This window comes from Delphinus delphis, chromosome 10 (genome assembly GCF_949987515.2).
Source record: "Delphinus delphis chromosome 10, mDelDel1.2, whole genome shotgun sequence".
Taxonomy (NCBI): Eukaryota; Metazoa; Chordata; class Mammalia; order Artiodactyla; family Delphinidae; genus Delphinus; species Delphinus delphis.
In genome coordinates this window covers 35,563,619-35,586,058 of record NC_082692.2, presented here as the reverse complement: position 1 = coordinate 35,586,058, position 22,440 = coordinate 35,563,619, and the positions used below count along the sequence as shown (strand labels likewise).

Below are 22,440 nucleotides of genomic sequence, written 5' to 3'. Positions count from 1 at the left end.
AGTCCAAGAGGGCTGTTTAAGCTTCAACCATCACACCTACCTTCCAAAACAGGAAGAAGGAAGGCTGAAAAAGGGAATACTCCCTTTCTTCAAGGACAATTCCCAGAGGTTGTACACACAACTTCTGACTCTATCCTGTTGCAAGCACTGTAGCCATTCTCCCCTTCTTACATAGTAATAGCATGTTTGACTGGTCCCGTAGCTGCTCCTCTAAAGACTACATTTCCTAGCCTCCCATGCAGGTAGATGTGGTCATGTGACTAACATCTGGCTAATAGACTGTGAGTAGAAATGATACTTACAGCCACTAATTGTGACCTTAAAGGGAAGAAGTTTGATCTTCCTTTCCCTTTTCTCTCCTTCCCACTCTCTGGGATGTGGATGTGATGGCAGGAGCTGGAGCAGCCATCCTATATGATGAGATAAAGGTCTTCTATTGAGAATGAGAGAGCAACAAGATAGAAGGGCCATAGACCACCTATCAGGCATTTACATGAGAAATAAATACATTTCTCCGTTACTTGGGTCACTACTATTTTGCATCTCTTGTTTCAGTCGCAAACCAATATCCCTTTTAATGCACAACCCATTAGTCAGTACTTATCATAAGGCTACACTGTCTCAAAGGAGCCTGGGAAACGTGGTCTTTATTCTGTGCAGCCTTGCGCCCATCTAATGATTGGGGGTGCATCGCTGAGGAAGAGAAGATCCTGGAGGCAACTCACCCATCCCAGCCACTGGGGGAATAATATCAATAACAATAGACACAGGGTATACTTCGTGGGGCCAGACAGACGTTGTGCTGGTGGCTTTGCCTCCATGTCCTGTCCTCATGGAACCCTCAGGGCCATCCTGAGAGCAGGTATTAGAGCCCCAGTTTTAGAAGTGGGGAGGCTGTGGCCCAAGAGGTTGTGACCTGGCCAAGGTCACACAGCTCCTCGGAGTGGAACTGGGATTCAGACAAAGGTCTGTCTAGGCTCAAGCTCCTAAACCTATACCTGGTCCTTAAAGGGTGCTTCCTGGACCGGCAGCCTCAGCATAAGAACTGGCTGGAAAAGCAAATTGTCTTAGAAGTCACACACTTGGGGGGTGGGGACAACAACCTGTGTTTGAACAAACCCTCTAGGGGATAAGGATGTACACTCAAGACTGAGAGGTTTCCAGGTTTCAGGTTTTGGATCGCTCCAAGGCAAACCTGAAAATGGCGCACAGGGGCTCTCACCTCCTCTCTCTCCAGGCAAACCCAACCACTAAGAGAGATTTAACCCTGACCAGATCTAAGCTTCAGTTCGCCTTCCAGCCCCGGCCCTGGAACTTGGCTTAATTGGTGCCGGCAGCGTCAGCTCGGGGTGGGGAGGTGGCTTTGTCTTCTCCTCAGGAGACTCCTAAAAGGGGTGGTAGAGAGGGAGGTAGCTGTGGCTCGGCCCCTGGATGTAGTTTCGAGGTGAAAAGGGGAGGTTCACACCATCTTGGAATCAAGCCTCTGGGCATCTGAAGTCTCCTGTTAAATGCACAAGATCACACGTTCCCTCTCTCTCTCTTTCTCCCTCAGAGTCCCAGGGCACTATTGTGCAAGGTATGCTTGGTTTTCAGTGGGAAGGAGGGGGATGGGAGTCTATGGCACAAGCTTCAGGGATTTGGTCATTTCTGGTTCCTTCCAGGGCAGGAGGTGATGATGATGATGATGATCACATCTGTAGCATCTACTCTGAGCCAGGCTGTTTTCTAAGCTCTTCCTATGCATGAACTCATTTAATCCTCACAACCATGTGAGGGAGGTACTGTTATTAGTACCTCTGTTAGAAGGAGAAACTGAAGCACAGAGCGCTTAAGCATGTTGCCCACTCTCACAAAGCCAGAAAGCAGTGTAGCTGACCTCTGAACACAGATGATGCGGCTGCAGTGCCCATGCTCTTAGCTGTTGAGCTATTCAGCCTCCAAATAATAGTAAAGACATTTATGGACTTTTTTATAGTCCAGGCACTGTTGTAAGTGATTTACGTATTTTAAAAAGTGCAATGTTCTTACCATTGCGTCAAGTGAGATATTTCCAGCAGACCCTTGGTGTTGGTGGATTAGACATTTGTGGTTTGGGTTATTTTTCAAGACTTTGTGTGTGTGTGTCTGTGTGTCTGTGTGTGTGCATGCGTGTGTCTCACCAGGAAAAGTGGGAAAGGTGAGGCCAGAGATTGTTGCTCTTCCCATGGTGTCGTGTTCTAAAATGAACCTGCACATCACACTGTGGTTCCTGGGGAAAAATAAACCAATCCCCACTACCAGTCAAAACAACAATATTTGTGCAGCTCCGGTAATAACCGCTGGAACCACCCTCCCTCGTGGCTTGCTGGCAGCGCCTTGCTCTCAGCTCACTCTCAGGGCCCGTGCAGCTTTCTTTCCACAAAGCTCCTGTTCTTGGGCTGACAGCAGCTTCTGGCTGGTTCAGGACTCACCTCCTCCAGGAAGTCTTCCGGGATGGCTCATGCCTTCACTCTGGGTTGGACTCAGCTGTTCAGAACTGGTTGCTCCCATGTTATCTCTCTCTTCCATTGACCTCTGTGATGCAAGCCTCTGTGGTTCTCCCTCTACTCCTGTGTTCGGACTTTCTACGTCTGTTTTCCTCCCCTCCCAAGTTTGACTGGTCCCTTCTCTTTCTGCTATTTTCCTTTCCTTGCCTTCCCTCTCCTTCCCTTCTCTTTTCTTTCCCTCCCCTCCTCTCTACTGCCCTCCCTTTTTAAAACACTCTTTTCTACCCTTGACCGTTCCTGCTTTTCTGCTTTAGCTATCTCAAAGTTCTTCTACCTGGACTACTCTCCCTCCTCTTCACCTGTCAACCAGGGACTAGCTCAGAGCCTCATGCCTTGATCCAGCCTTTCCTGATGCCCACAGGCCTGACTGCATCACCTCCTCCTCTGTCTGCCCACAGCTCTCCAACATCTAGTCAGCCCTACGAGTTCAAGCATTTGAATCACTCTCGACTTATTTGGCATCATTTAAACATTTATTGTGCACGCACCATGTACAAAGTCTGCCTCGTCCTTTGCCTGGAAAACTCCTACTCATGCTTCAAAGCTCTCCCAGACATTGTCTCCTTATGTCTGGACCCCCTTTCCCACAGCTGGGCAGAGTCCTCTCTCTTGCACATCCTAAGTGTGGTTAAGGTACACAGGGCAGATGCTGGCAGTGCCCTATCCGCCCTGCCCTCCTATCCCAGTGTTCTCTGTAGGCTTCTGCACCGTGTGTGCTGGGGAGCTAGCACCTCCAGACTCAGGGAGCAGCCCTCCAGCAGTAAGGATGGGATTTGGGGATTACATACCCCAGCTTCCTTGCCCCTCAGGGGGGCAACTCTGAGGCATGCTCCATCCAGCCTTCTGCTTTGGGTGGAGCCCCAGCTGCCCACAGCAGTCACCTGCTCGTGAACACTCTCTGCCTTGGTTTCCTTTTCTTCCCTTGCTTTAGTTCCTTACTGGTGCTTCTTGGCCCCACTTACCAAACGAACTACTTGCAGGCAAATCTTGTCCCCTGATCTGCTTCTAGGAAACTCAAAGAAGGCAAATCATATAGAACTTACTCTGTTCAAATCATAAGACATTTTCTAAGTGCTCGATTCACATGAACTCACTTCATCTGTGCGACAGCCTTCCTCGTGAGGCAGATCTTGCTATTATCATTTCCATTTCACATATGAGGGCACTGAGGCCCAGGGAGGTAGAGTAGAGTGGAGACGGTCCCACTGTTCTGGGGACTGAGGGGTGTCCTTAGATGTGAGACTATCCTAGGACGGTGTTGGGAAAATCGGGACTAGGCGGTCACTCCAAGGTGAAGTCACTTGCCCAAGGTCACACAAGAGTGTGAGTGGGAAGATGGGATTGGAGCCAGGCAGGAGCTCCGGGGTCTCGCTCTGGACCTCCCACACAGCACGAGCTGCACTGCCTGTTAGACGGGCCTGCTTCCCCGCAAGATGGTGGGGTCACGTTTTGTACATTTCTGTCTCTAAGTTTTGCACCGAGGAGATGTTTGTTGGTGATTGAGCTAGATGTTGGAGATAATTTAAAAACAAAAACAAATGAGTGAGGGCTTCCCTGGTGGCGCAGTGGTTGAGAGTCCGCCTGCCGATGCAGGGGACACGGGTTCGTGCCCCGGTCCAGGAAGATCCCACATGCCGCGGAGTGGCTGGGCCCGTGAGCCATGGCCGCTGAGCCTGCGCGTCCGGAGCCTGTGCTCCGCAACGGGAGAGGCCACAACAGTGAGAGGCCCACGTACCACACACAAAAAAATAATAACAAAAAAACCCCCCAAAACAAAAACAAATGAGTGAGATGCAGCCCCTGCACTAAGGGAGCATCTAGTCAGATAGGGGAGACCTGGTTTCTCAGGTCATGGAGTCCCCAGTCTGATGAAGGGGTTTCCTGTTGGGGTCAGGGTCTGTCCTTTCCTCCCTGACTTCTCTGCAGGGCCCAGACCAGGGTTTCCGGGAGGCTTTTCCCCTTCCCTCGTGCTGCTGTCCGCAGCCAGGCTGAGGCAGGCAAGAGTGACGAGGTTGCCCTGGCACCCAGTCTGGGCCTCCACTCTTGCTACCCAGAGCACGAGCTGGATCCTGGACCAGGGCAGCTGGACTGATTCCTCCGAGCATTAATTCAGTGCTTTGAGCCTCTGTCCCCACCATCTGGCTCCGGTTTGGCTCAAGGAGAAGGTGAGAAATTGATGAACTGGGTGCTTGGATCAATCAAGCCCTCGCAGGGAGCAGACGGCACTTTCCAAGAGTTCACGGCAAAGAATGTCACGAAGGAAGCGTGTACGGTGTGGGCAGGTCTAAGCGATGGTGCGGCTCCCAGGGACTAGCAATAGGGCGGAGTCGTTACCCCCCCAGGCCTGACGGGGCAAGGAAGGGAGGTCTTACGAGAACCCAGCCAACGCTGCTACCCTGGGAAAGGGGCCACCAGACACTGTGCCCTTAGGTGAGGAACACAGCCACTGCCGGACCCAGAGGGAGAGGGGAGCAAATACCCTGACTTTTCCCCGCCACCTCCTCCCATCACTTTCCTTCTCAGGCTTAATCAAGTCTGAAGTCAAAGATTGAATGGGCCTGGGTGACACAGTCCTTAGGGGTCAGCCCCTGTCCCGCACTCTGGAAGGTTCAGGGGCTCAGAGACAGGCAGAGGGTAGATGGGGAGGGGAGCTGAGAGAGATGCACAGCCAGAGCGCTGCTGGCGGCTCCCGTCCACCCCTCTCCGCTGCCCCTCACCCCACCTCACCCCTCCTGACCCCAGAGGCCCTGGCTGGTGGGCGGATCGGGGAGTTGCCCCTCCAAGACTGACACTAACCCTCTCACTTTACAATCTGTCTCCTTGCTTCCCAGAACTTTGGCAAATTTATTCCCTCCATCCCCTCCTTATTTCCTGCCCCTCCCAAGTCCACTGGAGGGGCCAAAGGGCAGGCAGGTCCAGGAGGTCCTCTGGGAAGAAGGGGCGCGGAAGGGCTTCATGAACTGCTAGATGAAAGAGGGTGGAGGGGGAGAAGCTTCAGTCCAAGAAGAAGAGAAAGTGGGGGAAACAAATATTTCTGAGCCCTATACTGTGCTAGATACAACATGGGCGCTTTCTTACCCATTACTCATTTCCTCACATTCCTCAAAACATTCCTGAGGTTGGTATCAGGGTTTCCATTTTAAGGATGGGAAGACTGAGGCTCAGAGAGGTTATGTGACTTCTCAAACATTGTACAGCAAGTGATAGAGTCAGGATATAGACTCACGTCTGCCCGAGGCCAGGGAAGAATTAAATGAGGTATAATAAAAGTTGGTCTGAAAAGATGTGAGAAGGTTGGAATGTGGGCAAAGGCTGAACAGGATCCTACCCCCAGGGCCAGACAGAGGGCAGGAGCCCGGGTCAGTGGCTGGAGGGGAGCCAGTTCGCACAGTTTTGCTTTCGTACTTCTGGAGAATGTTCCGGGGGTGGGGGGGTGGGCGGGGTGAGGGGAGCATCCCTGGTGCCCTTCAAGAGCCATGTCCAGCTCCAGCTGCTCTTCCTGCCTGCAGGCTGTGAGCTACAAGGGGTCCCGGAAGGCTTGGGAGAGATTTTTTGATTGGAGTGGCAGTCGGGGCTGGTAATCTTGGGCAAAGACCCTAGGGATGAGCTGAGAAGGCCTCGGGGGAGGGAAGGGTGGCTGTCTCCTTGGCTCCGAAGAACAATTTTAAGTGAGATGAGTTTCTCAGAGCAAAGGGCAAAGGAGAGACAGGAGATAAGGGAGTCCTGCACTGTGTATTGGGGGGAGGGAGGAGGGTCGGTGAGGTCAGAGGCCCAGGGACCAGCACCGTATGTACATGGGGGGTGGGAGGAACTGGGGCGGGAGGCCCAGGACCAGCCCTGTGGTGGGTGGGTGGATCTGTGGGCTGGGAGGTCTTGGGGCCAGCAGTGTGGGGGGTTTGGGGAGGGTGGGAGGGGCAGTCTGTGGGGCCGACTTCAGCTCAGTGCTCTCCAGGCCTGGAGCCTGGGGTGGAACCTGGTGTGGTAAGGTCCGAGGGGAATTAGGAATGAGGGAGTCTCAGCATAGCTCTTGCCCCAGACTGAGGCTTCCTCCAGCTCCCTCTGAGTCCATCCTTCTCTGTCCTGGCTCCTAAAATGAATGGACATCCCTCCCCAAGCCAGGCCTTCAGCATCGGATGGGCCATGAGGGTAGGGGCAAGGGCCTGGTGAACTTGTGTGTGTGTGCGTGTGCGTGTGTGTGTGTGTTTGAAAGAGAGAGAGAGAGAGGAGAGAGATCTCTTGGATCCAAACTCTTAAGACAGCCCCAGGAGTCGGGTTGGGCCAGGAGGAACTGCCCTCCCTGAAATGTGGTTAATTAGAAAATCCAGACGAAAGCCGAGGGTGTAGAAGTAGTAAGGCTCAGACTCCCTGAAGCCAGCCTCTTCTACAGATGAGGAAAATGAGGTGTAGAAAGCAGAGAGGCTGGTTACGAACTCAATGGGCTTAAAGGAAGTCTCCCTGCCCCGCAGGCTAGGCCCTCATTACATCCCAGAGGACTGGCAGCAACAGTTAAGGTTACCCAGGGCTTCCCTGGTGGCGCAGTGGTTGAGAGTCCGCCTGCCGATGTGGGGGGCGCGGGTTCGTGCCCCAGTCCAGGGGGATCCTGCGTGCCGTGGAGCGGCTGGGCCCGTGAGACGTGGCCGCTGGGCCTGCGCATCCCGAGACTGTGCTCCGCGGTGGGGGAGGCCACAGCAGTGAGGGGCCTGCATACCGCAAAAAAAAAAAAAAGATTACCCACCCACAGGGATCCGTGGCTACCCCTGGTCTTAACATCCATTGAAAATCTCATTTTCCCCACGTTAAAACAGCGTTAAATAAATAGCTCCTTTCTCACAGAGTTGATGGGAGAAGAAAACGACCAAGAGCTTGGAATAGCATCTGATGCTTACTAAGCACAGAATAAATGTTAGGAAATGACAATGATGACGACCACGATGATCGTAAAAGATGCCACTGTTTCAAAGGGAACCGCTGCTTGACATTGGGTCTGATCTTGTCCCGGCTGTGCTGGAGCCACAGAGCTGGGCAGCCCATCCAGGAGGGGAGGCAGAGGCAGCAGCTGGCTGGTGTGAGGGGTCTGCCCGTCCCTCCGCATCGTGGTCCCCTGGCCCTGCACTTGCACACTCAGCACACACTTCCTGGCCTCTGCTAGGAGGTTCCCCTGTGACTCATGTGGGTCCAGGCCCCTCATCCCGGCCAGCAGCACCATGGCATCAGCCTGGGAGCGCCCAAGGGCAGGGCTCCAGCCTGCCTGGCCAGCCCCCAGCCCCGAGAGGGGTCATCAGAGGCGCTGCCTGTCACCTGGCTGCCGGCCTGCACAGTGTCCGCCTCCTGCCCCGGCCACTGGGCCTGCCGTGGACCGCCAGCAGCTGACATGCACATCATTCTTCCTCTGGGCTGACGCACATTCTTCTGGTACTTTGCACAGTCACTCGTTTAATCCCGGGAGATCAGCTCTGCTCTTATCTCCATTTTTCAGAGGAGAAAACTGATGCAAAGAAACTTTAAGTGGTTTGTCCAGGATCACAGGGCTGGTGGGTGAGCCAGGCAGGCTGGCTCTAAACTCACGCCCTTTACAACCACCGTATACTGCTCTGAGGGGCCCCTTTCCTTCCTCCTCCAGGACTTGGTGGCCCAGGCTGTGTGAGCGAATGAATGACTTGGTTCCTTACCCGCACACTGTGCACAGCTCTCTGGCTGACCCTATTGCGGCATCATCGCTCCACGTGGGAAAGACCTCGCCGCCCGTCTGCTCTATGATTTCTGTCCTAAGGTCGGCTTTTCTGTTCTCGTGTCTTTCCCAGATCCCGACTTCGTTACTCTATTTCTCCCGCCGCTCTACAACCCCTCACTTTTCACCTGTGTCCCCTCCCCACTTCCGGATCTGTACTTAGAGTTCCAGCGACTCTTCTCATTGGCTGTGGAGCAGACGTCTGTAAGGAACTGGCCAATCAAGAAGCCTTATTCTGCTCCACCCCCAGCACCACAGGTTGTAAGTTCCCTCTGGGGCGGGCATTCTGAGCAGAGGCAGGAGTGTGCACCGGTGAAGGGCTTGCTGGGAAGAGAGGGACTCTGTCTAGAGAGGCTAGGCGTGAGGAGAAAGGGGTTCAAGGCAAGACAGAGTTGGGGCCACAGAGGCCAACCCAGCACTCCAGTCTCTGCCTCTCTCCCAGTTTTGAATTGCTAGGTCCTCCTTCTGGAGTGTGCTAAGTATCAACACAAGGGATGCTACTTCCAGACCTCCAGCAACCTCTTCCTCACCTCCACTTTCCTCTGCCCAGCCTGTGGACCTTAAGAAGTGGGCACGGACCCTGCTGTTTACTCGCTGGTGTTTGCTCCTGGGTCTGGCCTTGGTCCACTTTGGCCCAGGCCAGTTGGCACAAGCTGGTTGGTGTAACAGCCCTTCCTTCTTCCTTAGCCAGGAGGCTGCCCCAGACCCAGTTCCAGGAGGGCCCTGAGGCTGAGGGGTTCATCACAGGGAGGGGCCACATGGAGCCCCACCCCCCAGGTCCCTGTGATGCTACCTATAGGATGGTAGAGGGGAGCAGAGTTGCAGATACCTACTGAGGCCAAGAACCCAACTGCCCCAGGTGATCTGTAGGTGCTGGTTGGTGCTGCCGGGGGCTCCTGGCTGGGCTTGGGTTCCCGGGTGAGGTGGGGACCACACAGCTGTGTGCTGCTTCAGTGGCAACCCTGAGTGAGAGACAGAAATGCTTAGGGAGAGATGCTCTGCAAACAGAAGTGACCTCTGCAAATCCTACCTGGCTTTGCAAACTGTGGTTGGAGCCTTCAAATGCAATGGAGCATGCTGAGGCAGGAGGAGCCCACTGGCCTGTCCTGGGCTTTTCTGTGGTATGAGTGAGTGATAGAGCAAGAATTTAGCAGCCAAACTGGGACCAGCTGCCTGCTGGCTGTATCAACCTTGAGAGTTATCAGCAAATCTTTAGTGAGTTTACCTGGAAGGTCTCTGGGGTTGTGGGGGCCTGCAGTGTGGCCCTCAATCCGTTCCCTCCACCAGTCCTGGGCAAACTCACCTGGGGAGGGAGTGATTTCTCTTTATGTATACTCCAGTCTCAGAAGCTGCCTTTGTCTCTGGTGCGTGTATCATCTGGAACTGGAATTAGATTTGGTTATGAGTGACAGAAAAACCCAATTAATAGCGTTTTAAATAAGATCAACATTTATTTCTCTCTTACATAAATGAAGTCTGGTGGTATTCAGTCCAGGTTTGTTATGGTGGCTCTGCAAACATCAGGAATCCAGGCTCTTTCTGTCTTATTGTGTCGCCAATCTCAAACATGGCCTCTACCTCATGGTGCAACATAGCTGCCAGAGCTCCAGCCACTGTATCAGCATTGCAGCCAGCTAGAAGAAGGACGTGGTAAAGAGGAGCATCCCCCACACACTGGAAGTCACATCCATAATAAGTCACACAGAATACTTCTCTGTGTAGCCTGTTGGGCAACATTTAATCATATAGCTGCGCCTAGCTTTAAGGGAAGACCAAAAAATGTAGACTTTAGTCTGGGTGGTCTTGTGCCAAGCTTAAAATCAGGGATCTTGCTGCTGAAGAAGAAGGTGGAACAAAGAGAATATAGCTAGCTGTCCTTTCCACAGTGTGAGACTTGAACAGAGGGTTCTGGGCAATTCATGATTACAGGTCCCTCCAGAGAGCAGCCTGGCTGCGGGGAGTGGGGCTCTGCCTCTCCATCCAGGCTCTGGCTCCAGCTTCGGGGCTTGAAGTTCCCCTTAGAGCTGTGGCAGTAGCAGGGATACGATCCTCGTGGAGCCTCCAGCAGGGAGAGGATCAGTTTGATGATCAAGGCCAGCCACGCCATCCCAAAGAGGATCCACAGAGACACTGTGTTCTTGTACCACAGAGGGTAATTCCGGGAGGGGTTCATCCCTGGGGGAGAAGCAAGGTCAGAGGACAGAGACCTGGGAAAGTCAGGGCCATGCTCCCAAAACAGAAACAGACATACATGGCTTGATGTGTCTGAGTAGAATGGGGGAAATCCAGACCGGGTTGAGATTGCTGGTCTTGTGGTCACCTCCCTTGGATTCTAGGAAGCCTCCCTGGATTAACTCCTAGGGTTTAGAAGCTAAAATTCTTCTTTGTCTTTCTGAAGGACTCTGTGCTCTGTCCCAGTGGTCCTCAAAGTGGGGTCCCTGGACCAGTAGCATCAGCATCCCCTGAGAGTTTGTGAAAAATGTGAATGACTGGATTCCACTCCAGACCTACTGAATCACAAGCTCTGGGGGTGGGCCCAGCAATCTGTGTTTTGACAAACCCTCCAAGAGATTCTATTGCCTGCTCTGTGGTTGGCCTGTTTTTGTGTTTGGTTTTCTCATGTCTGAAGGAAGGGAGCTTTCCAGGAGCTTTAGGAAGAACATTCTCATCCTACATCCTCATCCCAATGCCCTCCAGCTGCTTCTCCCGCCCCGCTTTGCCTGCCTCTCCCCCTTGAGTGCTGTGCTCTAGTCACTCTGGTCTTTCCCCCATTTCTCCATCCATCCTCTTTCATGCCCCTGGGCCTTTGTACTTGCTGTCCTCTCAGCTCAGAACGCTCTTCATTTCCTCACCCTTCAGATCTCAGCTCAGACTTTACTCCCCAGAGACTAGACTGGGCCCCTGTCTCCCGCAGTCTGTATGTTACTTACCCTCTCTGGGCCTCAGCTTCCTCATCTATAAAATGGAGACAACAAGAGCGTCCACCTTCTAGGACTGTCGCGACCATTATATGGGTTCACGTCATAAAGTGCTCAGGATGGTGCCTGGCATGTAAGACCTATAGTCAGGTGGTTGCTTTCCTCGCCTTTGGATCCCCACACTGTGCCCCAGCACAGTCAGGACTGGATAAGGAATGAGTGAGGGAGGGGACGGATGGAGGCTTAGATAAGCTGTGTCAAGAGCCTACTCCATCACTTAGCTCTTCCCTCTGCGCTGGAGGGTCTATCTTATCAGATCAGGATTGTTCAAAGGGCAGAGATCTGGCCTCTTATTTCTTTGACATCGTCTTCTGTCTCCACTCTCTGTACCGCCCACCCCTCTGTCCACCCCCTACCCTGTCCTGCTGGCCCCAACACAACCTCTTTTCCCTGTCTTCCCCAGCCCGAGCCCCTCTCCTGGGCCCCAGCTCGGGGATGAGCCCACAGCCCCGGGCCCGACGTCACTGCCTGGCGGAAGCTGGGATTGGATTAGGCTGATTGGGTTACAGGGCCACCGTTCCGCTGGCGGTCCCAAATGAGATCAGCCATGAGCCAGCTCTCTGCCCGTCAGCTCGACTTGCTTCTGGCAACGGAGGGAAGGAGGTGTTCTTCTCCCCTCTTATTTCATTGTTTTTTTAGCCGAAATCATAAGTGGCAGGAGACCTGGCAGCTGGCAAGGCGCTCAACGGAATTGCAAATGTATTTGGGGGAAGCGGAGGCTGTGAGCTAGGGAGAAGCAGGCGGCTGGGACCTGGGGGCTGTCCCGGCCACGGCACTGGGGCCAAGAGGAGCGACTGGGAAGACAACACACCCTGTGGCTGCTGACACAGGACAGTGGACACCCAGAGTCCAGGTGGTGGACCTCAGCACTCCCATCCGAGAAAGGGGTTTCGTCCTATCCCTGGAGGACGAGGAAGGCTGAGAGACATGGGGAAGAAGTGAGGGTGGGTTGTCCCCGCTGAGCTATGGAAGATCTTGGAACATATGTGTATGAGGATCCCTGGCTTGGGAGTCTATCCTAGACCTGTCCTTGGCTTGCCTGCTCTATGACCTTAATCAACTTCCTTCCCCTCTCTGGGTCTGTAGATGAGGCAGTCGGGGGCTGGTTGTACAGGTTGGGCACTGCACAACCCTAAATGGTTGCCATTCACACAGAGCATGATGAGCATGGCACCCATGGACTGTTCCAGCTTCTGTCCTTGTCCCCCCTTGACTCTTATGACCTTTAAAAATGACAAGTATTATCATGTCACCTGAAAACCATAAGTGCCTTCCTCTAGTCTCAGGACAGAGTCCAAAATCCGTGACTCGGCCTGTGAGGCCCTCTATGTGACCGGGCCCTGCTTCCCTCTCCACTCTGAGCTCTCCGCTTCTACGCTGGACGTGGGCGACCATGAAATACTCTTCTGACCAGCCCGGCCATAACAGCCTCAACCCAGGGCTGTGTGATCTACAGAGGGCAAGTGAGGGTACGTGTGGTCACTTGTCACGAGACACTGAGATGGGTGCAGAGGGCAAAGTGTGAGTAGCACGTCTCTGGAGATGTGGTGAAGGGGACAGTTCTGCCTGTTGCCACTCGGTGGGAGTGGGCTGCCCGGCAGTCCCTCTGGACTTAAAGGGCCCTCGTAGGTTCATACCAGGCCTTCTCAGTCAGAGCTTTTGGTTGAAGGGGACTCTGGGGGCCCTGCGCCTAATACACCAGCTTCCCTGCCCTGCCAGGCCCTCCTCACTGCTGCAGCTGTGTGGATGTCTCTGCCGCCCCATCCCCCCACCCCCCCGGTGGTGGCAGAGGCCTTGCTTCACATTTCCAGGTTGCCCATGTCTAGAGAGGCCTGCCCCCTCCTCCCCCTGCCCTGCCTTCCCTCAGGGGGCTGTGGGGCCTCTGGACATACTCACAGAGTGTGTCCTCAGTAACCCCATACAGGATCCTCCAGGTAAGCTTCTAGGGGAGCCTGCTGTCAGCTATTCCCATCTAGGACCAAACTTTAGAAGCCCTAGTAATCCATGGGCACAAAGAGATTGCAGTTGGGGGTCCCATTCCCTCTTCTCCTCCCCCCTCCTTGCATGGGCACCCTCAGAGAACAAGGACTTGTGGGTTTAGGACTATCACTGGGGACACATCCTGAGTTTCATCCTTTGAGCCCTGGGGTAAGGTGGGGGGCAGTCAGTGGAGGGGGCCAGCTGTTGCAGGAAAGCACTGAAGGTTTTCAGAGGAGCTGGGCAGGTGACATGATAGCACTTGTCATTTTAAAGGTCATGAGAGCCAAGGGAGGACAAGAACAGAGGCTGTACCAGTCCATGGGTGCCATGCTCATCATGCTCTGTGTGAATGGCAACCCGTTAGGGTTGTGCAGTGCCCAACCTGTACAACCAGCCATGTGCAACAGCCCTGCCTAGACTAGGGAAACGGCAGTGGGAACAGAGAGGAGAGGGCATACCCAAAACTCATTCTCTGAGCTCTGAGGTGGGCAGATGTGGGAACGGTGGGCTCAGCTCTCCTCAGATACATCTCTCCTCTCTGAGGGTAGGAGTGATAGCATGACGCACTTGGAGGAAACTGTCCCAAAGCTTCTCTTCCAGAGCAACGGCCTCCCTTCCAAGACAGAGGATATCAGGAAGGGGCAGCATGACGCCCCTGACACCAGACCTTGCTTCCTGGGGAAGGAGAGGTTTAGGGAAGGGGACTTTGCACAGAGTCTTAGCCATCACCTAGACCGGCCCCTCATTTTATAGACAGGAACACTGAGGCCCAGACAGGGGATATGTGAGGCCGTCTGGAAAGGGCTAAGAGTTTTGGAGTCAGGTCAGAAGTCATACCCCACTAGCTGTGCAAAATCTCAGGCAAACGTCTTGGCCTCTGTGAGCTTCGTCCTTCTCCTCAGTAAATGTGGGGACAGTCATCGCTCTTGGCTGCTTAATGGGCTCTAGCTGTTTGTTACTTTGGTGGGACCTCATTTCAATATTCCAGGCTGGGTTCATATTGCTTCTGCAGGAGAGCAGAAGGGCAGCGCCTCCAACTCACTTTAGGGCACACAGCCCCTTGAGGCCATGGCCGCTGCTCACTTGGTGACCCTTTTGCGGGGGGAGTAAAGGGGGATGGGGCTGGGGGTCCAGCCACCCCTGCGCCCCGCAGAATGTCCCTCTGTTGCCACCTGCTGGGCAACTGCCACAGCTTTTTAATACAAGGACAGTCGCTTCCGGGGGCCCTTGACTTGACCACGATGGGTGACGACCGCTGATTAAACCCCACCTTGGACCCTATGGGCCACACAGCCCTTTCTTACTGACCAAGTTTGGAGACCAATTGCTTGGGGGTTAGGGGAGGCTGGGATTTTCTGATTCTCCCAGACTCTCCTGCCAGACCCCCTGGGCTGTGATGTGGGCTTCGTGGCCCTGAACCCAGGGGCATTTTGTGGGGCGGGGTGAAGTGGGGAGGAGAGACCCTGGGACAACGATGGACAGGGGAGAGAACTCAGGGCCCCCCTTTATCTGATGAGCTTTAAGAATAAGAGGTGAGCCTGGGGAATTTTCAGGCTTTCCAGGATGGCCAGAAGTGTGGCTTACAGCATGAGGCGCAGGGTTCAAACTCCGCTTGTCACTTTTTAGCTGGGTGACCTTAGCCCTATCACACCACAAAGGCAAGCTGAACCTGCCAAAGCCCGTGTCCTCTGGACTTTGGGCCCCAAACCCTTACAGGGCCTGGCACGCAGCAGGTGCCCAGGGACACGGATGATGGGCTGATGTGTGGAGGGCGCCCCTCCCGCCTCCCGCCGGGGGTTCTCACCAATCACGTAGTCGCCGAAGCCCACGGTGCTGAGGGTGATGAAGGAGAAGTAGAAGCCCTCCACGTAGCTCCAGCCCTCCACGTGGGAGAAGAGAAGCGGGGGCAGCAGCAGGAAAAGCAGGAGGCCGGACAGGAGGGCGCTGGAGCCCACCAGCCACCGGGCCTTGGCCGGGTCCTGAGGGTGCACATAGCGCCCAGCCCCCATGAGGCCTCTGCTCAGTGCACGGGGCCGGGGGCAGACAGCCTGGGGGCGCACCGAGCCGACGGCAGGGTGAGCGCTACCCTCGTAGGAAGGGGGCCGCCTTTGGGGCCTCTGCCCCTGCTGTGAGTTCTCCAGGCTCCTGGACAAGGCCTTGGCTAGCTCCAGGTCCCCTCCCCACTGATGTCCCTTTATCACTGAAGACCCCCGTTCTGGGCAGTGACCCCAACCCCACCACACTCCAACCAGTAACCCCGATTCCCAGAAGGATCCCTTGTTCCCACCAGTGAACCCTTTTACCCACCACGGCCATCATTTTCTACCAGAGACTCTCCCTCCGGGTAGTGACAACCTGGCCATCCACGGCCCCGATTCCCACCACAGCCCCCCATTCTAGAAGTGACCCGTCCTTCGCCCCTGTTCCTGCAGCCCCCTCACCTTCCAGGTGACCCCCAGCATGTGGGCGCAGCTGTGCACCCCCTGCTGCATGAGATGCCCGAGTCGGTTGAGCACCACGAGGTTGAGCGGAATCCCCACGAGAGCAAAGAAGATGCAGAAGAGGCGGGCGCCCATCGTGCGGGGGCTCAGGTTGCCATAGCCTGAGGCCAGAGGGAGACACTTCAGGAGGCCTTTCCGTCTTCAGGGGCCCCCGTTCCTGACCCGCTACGGACATGGCAGCTGGTATGTACCATGGCCTTCCCTTCCCATGCAGGGCGCTGTACTTGCTCCCTCAGTCCAGCCTCAGCCACCCTTCCCAATGCAGATTATGCCCAGATTGACGGATTGGAAAACCGAATCTCTAGGGGGTGCTGTGTGCATGGGTACACACCACGAAGTGTGAGAATCCCGTCTGTCCTCGCTTCGTTTCCTCCCTCCCTGGGTGGGCAGAGGGGTGCGGGAGCCTGCAGAGCCTCCAGCCACTTCCTTCAGGATAGGTGTTAGTTTCTCACGAGTTCCCTCACAATGGGATATCAGCCCCCCGTGGGCAGCAGGGACTTGCCAGCTTTGCTCATCACTGTATCTCCAGCACCTAGAACTATCTGGACCATACTAGGTACTCAGTCTTTTTGTTGAATGAATGGATGGGTAGCTGAGTGAATAAAAGAGCAAGTTGGTGATGGGTTTTATAGATGATAAGTGATTTCAGGGCTCAGGCCCATCCTGCTGGCCCAGAAGTATCTGTGTGCCGGTCAGACCCTGTTTCATTCTAGGGCTTGGAAAGTACAGCCCTCCCAGGGTGCTGGTCCTAGGGTAACAGGGGTGCCAAGGAGGCAGCCCGCTGCTGCGCCTCTCAGGACCCCTTCCTTCTGTCGTGAACTGTCCCACATGTACCCGGTCTCCCATCTCCCCTCTCCCCCTCCTTTCTCTGCATTTTCTCCGTGTGCATGTGTGTGTGTGTGTCCGTGTGAGTGTGTGTGTGGTTGGAATCAGAATCATGAACTTCCCTATTGTCCACCTCTGAATGGCTGTCTCTTTTTTCCTGCCTTTTAGAATTCCCACCCTAAGGGTAGGTGCTGTTGGAAAGGGCAAGGATGGCCCCCAGCTGGGTTTTGAACTCCAACCCTGTGGCTTACTAGCTACGTGATCCTGAGGAAGTTGTGCAACTTCTTTGCCTCAGCTTCCTCATCCGTGAGAAGAAGAAGCCTTATCCTTGGAGGTTGGACCATACGGACAAAATGAGATCTCGAGTATAAAAGTGCTCCTACGTGCCTGGTACGCAGACCAGGCGTGTGGGGTAGGGTGGAGACCCCTTCCCCGGCCCTCCTCCCTGCTCAGAGCCGGCCCAGACAGCTTTAGGGCGGCACTGAGTGGAGAGAAGAGACAGGGACAAAGTCCACATCAGGAATGGTAGAGCTGGGAAGAGAGAGGCTGCGAAATTCTGAATTAGGTGGGCCGGTCACGGGCCCAGGGCAGAGAGTGTAGGAGGTGTGGGGTTCAGAGATGAGAGACCCCCGCACATCTGGGAGACGTGGCCCACAGTGACTGCATCAACATCCCCTCCTGCTCTGGAGCTCAATAAATGGTGGTAGAGTGGGTATATTTGGAATTCGTTATGTCAGCATTTGTTGAGCACCCACTGTGTGCCGGGCCTTGTACTAGACCCGGGGGTGTAAGGGTGAATAGACACCATCCTGCCCCAGCCTTCCGGGGCGCAGGGCCCATGGAGTCGAGGGGCCTCCCAAGCATGCTTGCTTCAAGGTGGAGGACTGCCCAAGCCCCCGGGCAGCCTGAGATCGGCTTCCGAGAAGTATTATTTAAAGCCACAGGGAGAGTCCTCTGGGTGTGTCTGCCTGGCTCCACTCTGGGGAGGAGAGTGACTGCGAGTTTCCTGGGGAGTGGAGCTGGCTGGAGGTGGTAGCCACCAGTGGTGTCCGCCCGCCACCTGGTGGTGAGTCTGGTGTCATGCAGGCGCTCGGGCCGGGCGCCCAGGCAGGGTGCCCAGGCAGGGTGATGAGGCAGCCCCTCTGGAGTTATTTCCTGGGTGTCAGAGCCGGAGGGATCTAGGCCACTCTTCTTCCCCAAACAACAGTCCCCAGGCACCCACCCAGGACAAGTTCCACCTCTGCTCTCCTGAGGACAGGCCTAGAGATGGGGGAGGGAGGTCTAGCCCAGGGGTCCAGGTGTATGAGGGAGGAAAGGCGTTGGAGAGGATGGTGATGGGGTGAGGGGGTGCCTTAGTGAGCTGTGGAGAGGTGGGAAGGGCCACCTTCCCCAAGGCTGCGAACAGGGGGTCAAAAGGCTCTTTTTGGATTTCTGTCCCTCCTTCCTCCCCAACTTTCCCTTATCTCCCCTCTGCCCTCACCACCCCCTAACCCAGGCTGAGTGCTGGGCGGGCTTGGCCGAGCAGACCAGGACACTTACTGTGCCCAGCAGCGTCTTTATTGCTACCCGGGGGGCCCTCAGCTGCCTGAAAGGCTGTGTGAGGCAGAAGTCCCCAGAGCAGCATTTCACAAACCTCCTGGGGACCTGGGTGCAATGCAGAAGCCGATTCAGCACATCTTCAGTGAGCCCAAGGTTCTGCTCCCAGGCGGCGCCCACGCTGCTGCGTCTGTTTACGCTCAGAGCCAGGAGGCCCTAGTAACCTCTCCGAAAGTAACTGGTGCCCTGTCCCCAGGGGAGGCCGCCCTCCCCAGCCCCTCCTCCCTGGCCCCATCCTGCTCTTACCGATGGTGGTGATGGTGGACACGGAGAAAAAGAAGGAGCCCACAAACTCCCAGCGCCCCATGCTGGTGGTGTTGTCGAGGACGATGTCCCCATTTTGGTAGGCTTGGATGACGCCCTGGGGGAGAGGCTGTAGTGACCACCAGGCTCTGTGGGGCGATGGGGCCCCTGCACCCAAACACACACACACACACACAAACACACACACACACACACACACACACACACTCGTAACAATGATCCCAGCCTGTCTGGGGCTAGGAGGCTCTTTCCCTCCAACCAGGGGCTCCCCACGGGCAGGGACCATGGGGATAGCTCCTTCCCCTCTCTTCACCCCAGAACCCAGGTCAGCCCAGGATATCTCACTGGCTGGAAGAACTCCATTTGTTCTCTCCCCTGCTCACTCCTGTTCTTGCAACAAGCCCTGGTACATGTGGTGTATTAGGGGAGCTGAAGATAAAGGAGACATGACCTCAGTCTTCAGCAGGACAGAGCCAAAAACTTAACTAACTTTGATACAGTGCAGCCCATGCAGCTCTAGGCACACAGGCAGTGCAGCTGCGTGATCGCGGGTAAGATATCCAACTTCTCTGCTCCTCAGTCCCCTTCTCTGTAAAATGGGAGTACTAATCGCACCCACTTCATCGAGTCGTTGAGGGTTAAATGAGGTATTAGGTGTAAAGACTTAGAACAGTCTGGAACATGGAACATGGGAAAGGTTAGCAGTTGCTATCATCATCATTACTGCAAATATAATGCTGTTGGAATACAGATAGGGAAAGTGTGCATTCTGATGGCGGTAGAGGCAGAAGGCTTCATGGAGGGGGCGATGTTTTAGTTGGGCCTTCCTTGAGGGTCGGATAGGACTGTTCCTGGTGGAAGGACGTTTAGGTAAATGGGGCCGCAGGAGCAAAGGCTGGGAGGGAGGACTGCATCTGGGGTGTAGAATAAGGAGACTGCAAGGTAGTTGGCAGCCAGGCCATGCTTGACTCTGCCATGCCAGGGATGGAGTGGCAGGCATCTCCCAAGGTCACCGAGCAAAGGGGAGGCAAGCTCAGGTACATGTGCTCTGTGGCAACTGGCAGCATAGAAGATGCTGGCAGATGGGAAGGGGAGAGAGTCCTGCAGGGGTGAGTGATGGAGAGGGCCTGAGCTGCATCCTGGCACAGAGTGGCCCGGGAGGCACAGAGAGAAGATATTCAGAAGCCCAGGGCTCTGGCCTTATTTGGTGTGGGTAGTGAGAGAAGCATCTAAGAACTCTGTGAAGGTGTGTGGAGGTGAGGCCAAGGACAGAGATTTAGAACAGGTGGAGGAACAGGGCTGGGAGGAGGAGAACCGCTTGCTCTTGACCCTGTGGGAATTTGAGGGCCGCGGGAAGTTGCGCTTACATGTCTGCACTCAGGGGGTTGATCTGGGTTGGAGATACCACATCCCTATTCTTGGGGATGGTTGAATCCACAGGGGGTTGAGGAAGGAGGAGAAGTGGGGGTGGAGCAGGAGGGCGTGGAGAGGAAGAGATGAGAGCCCCCCAGGGATCCTTGGGAAACACCCACATGCACAGATCTGTACTGAGCCGGTACTCATGGTTGGCAACCCCAGTGCACTGGCTATGAACCTGTGCCTTTGTAGTTAACCTCTCTGAGCCTCATCTTATCCATCTCTAAAATGGGGATGATAATAATGGCACCTACCTGTGAGGTAGGTGGGGATGAAGCAAGTTAGTACAGTAGGAACAGTGCCTGACACACAGTAAGTGCTACACAGAAGCATTTACTATCATTCCCGTTGCCATCATTGTCACGTTCCTTGGGCCCAGGCTGCTGGTAACTGAAGTTCACCACCTTTCAAGCGGCGTGTCACACAGCCCCCAGGACTAGGCAGTCGGGCTGTATTTGTAGAAGTTGAGATGTAGGGGGTGGAGGTGTCACATCAGATTCTTAACAGAGATAGTCCTTTCCCTGTCCAGCTCCAGGCCCAGCCACAGCGGCCCAGTCTCAAGGGCTCAGGACTCTACCTCCAATCCACTGCTCCGGTCCCTTCCCACCCGACACACTTCCCTGCTACCTTCTGGGGACTAGCTCTGGGCTGGTGACTCTGGCACACAGGCCTTGCCCTCCTCGCCAGAGGAGGCACGGGGACTGCAGGGTGGGGATGTCGGTCTAGGGGCGCAGGTGTCTGCACCCACTGACCAAGCCACGGTCCAGGACGCTGATGCTTCCGCCAAATCCAAGCAGCGCCGGGTCCCTCGTCGCCTGCCCAGAGTTGAAGGAGACCTCCGTCCATCTGTGAGGCCCTGCCCGGAAGAACCCTCGCCTGCCTGCCCTCCTCCCCAGGCCCCGATGGGTCTTCCCCACCCCCTCAGCAGTCTCTGTCCTCCGTGACCTCTGCATCCTCCCACCCATCGCCCCCTTCAGCCTCTCCAGGCCTCCGCCCAGCGCTCTCTGCCGTCCTTGCCCCCAGTTCTCAAATTTGCACCTGGGTCTCCGGTGGAAGGGGCCAAGGGTGCCCTTTCGCCCTTGGCCCGCGGTCCGACATCGACACAGCGCCGCGCGGTCCCAGGTCGACCCCTCCTGCCACCTCCCAAGCCGGCCAGCGCGCTCTGTCCCTACGCCGCCCGTACCCGGTCGGCCCCGCCAGCCAGCTCTGGACCCCGTTAGCGCGCCCCTTGTCGTCCTCGTCCCCAGATTCGGGTGTGTGCGCCACGCAACTCTCTGGACAGGGAGGGTCACGCCCTCTCGCCCCGAACCGGGGACTCATGGCGCCGCGCTGCGCATTGCTCTCGCCGGAGCTGGGCTCTTTCCATCGGGGTCCAGCCCAGTTCTGGGGTCCCTACTCGGCAACGCGCGCCTCCGTTCGTCCCCGCGTCTGTGCCCTCCACTTTCTTTTGGAGAAGTGCTCCCGGCTTTGCCCTGACCCGAGCCGGTGCGTGCCCTCTCGCCGCATGCCTGTGCACCCCGCGCTCCGCTGCGCCAGCCACCCCCCTACGCCCCACCACGCGCCCGGGCCGCCCCGCTCGCCCCTGACCCGGATCAGCGAGTCCAGCGCCGGGCCATCCAGACAGGTGAAGTTCCGCAGCAGCGCCCACTTGTCGCGCTGGAATCTCTCGCTGGAATCGTGCGCCGCGGGGCTCTCCAGCAGCCAGAACACGCCGGTGCCCAGTGCCAGGTAAGTCAGGTAGGCAAGCAGCAGGAGCCATGTGCTCGGCATCGCGCAGCCCCAGACCCTGCCCTCGGGCGCCTCCCGTGCTCTCCACCTGCACTCAGCGGGAAAGGCAGGGAGGCCGGAGCCGGGAGCCATGGACCAGGACTGAAGCGGAAAGGAAGGGCTAGGAAGGAACTGGGCTGGTCCGTTCTCTAGCCAACGCCTGCCTGTGCCCAGTTTTCTCAGCAGAGGAGGCGTGCTGGGGAATGGGACAGCCCTGCCCCACCCCCACCGGGATCCAATCCCAGGGACAAAAAGAGGCCCAGCTGTGGGCATCTGGCCCCGCCTCGAATGTGTGTGGAGTGCCCACCCCCAGGCAGGCCTAGCTCTGGGAGAAGGGGAGGGCTGCTGGGTGACCGCGGGCGCTGGGAGAGAAGGGGCCCAGAGCCTCCCAGCGTCCTATAGCGAACAGTGGGAGGGACTCTTGCAGACCGCACGCAGGGTGAAGAGAAAGTGCGAACGAAGTTTATTGTCCTGGGGCACTGGGACTATTGCCACGGACTTGCTGCCTGTCGGGTCCTCTCTGGGTCTCTCCCATCACCATCCTTCCCTTTATGTGCCCGAAGATGAGGGGCTCCAGCCAATCACCACCTGCCCATGAACTTGGGAGGCAAGAGGGGCCTTGACCAGTGGGCTTGTCCATTCCCTGCTTCTGAAGAGGCCCCCTCACTCCCTCCTCCACCCAGGATGGAGGAAGGGTCCAGGGTATGTGAAGAGTCCTGGGGGTCCTCAGTTTCTCAGGCCTCTCCTCTGTCTTAGGAAGTCCTGGGTGTAACCCGGGTCTCTTGCTGCTGTAGATCCTTCCCTAGGTGTCTCATCCGAGCCTCCTCTGCTTCACAGCCTTGCCTCAGTCCTGTCCAGAG

General features: G+C 56.0%; 1 protein-coding gene across 4 annotated transcripts; it reads right to left on the bottom strand.

Annotated features, from left to right (window-relative positions):
- Positions 1 to 7,131: 7,131 nt before the first annotated feature.
- Positions 7,132 to 21,673, bottom strand: KCNK17 (potassium two pore domain channel subfamily K member 17). 4 transcript variants are annotated; one of them, XM_060021293.1, is made up of 9 exons: positions 21,401 to 21,673; positions 18,380 to 18,494; positions 15,653 to 15,813; positions 15,016 to 15,190; positions 9,719 to 10,428; positions 9,557 to 9,636; positions 9,083 to 9,215; positions 7,824 to 8,010; positions 7,132 to 7,225 (listed from the first exon to the last, which is right to left on the bottom strand). In XM_060021293.1, the coding sequence occupies exons 1-5, from the start codon at positions 21,671 to 21,673 to the stop codon at positions 10,121 to 10,123; spliced, it is 1,032 nt and encodes a 343-aa protein (XP_059877276.1). In that variant the 3' UTR covers positions 7,132 to 7,225; positions 7,824 to 8,010; positions 9,083 to 9,215; positions 9,557 to 9,636; positions 9,719 to 10,120. The 4 variants fall into 4 exon arrangements, with proteins under 4 accessions (XP_059877276.1, XP_059877275.1, XP_059877278.1 ...); XM_060021292.1 differs by having other exon boundaries at positions 9,083 to 9,636; XM_060021295.1 differs by having other exon boundaries at positions 9,083 to 9,636; positions 18,380 to 18,826; positions 21,401 to 21,496.
- Positions 21,674 to 22,440: the final 767 nt, after the last annotated feature.

Coding starts and splice junctions, on each gene's coding strand:
- KCNK17 (XM_060021292.1), bottom strand. CDS start 21,673: ATGGCTCCCGGCTCCGGCCTCCCTGCCTTTCCCGCTGAGTGCAGGTGG. Junction 15,814..18,379: donor GTCCACCATCACCACCATCG/GTAAGAGCAGGA, acceptor CTCTGGCCTCAG/GCTATGGCAACCTGAGCCCC. Junction 15,191..15,652: donor TGCTGGGGGTCACCTGGAAG/GTGAGGGGGCTG, acceptor GTGCACCCTCAG/GACCCGGCCAAGGCCCGGTG.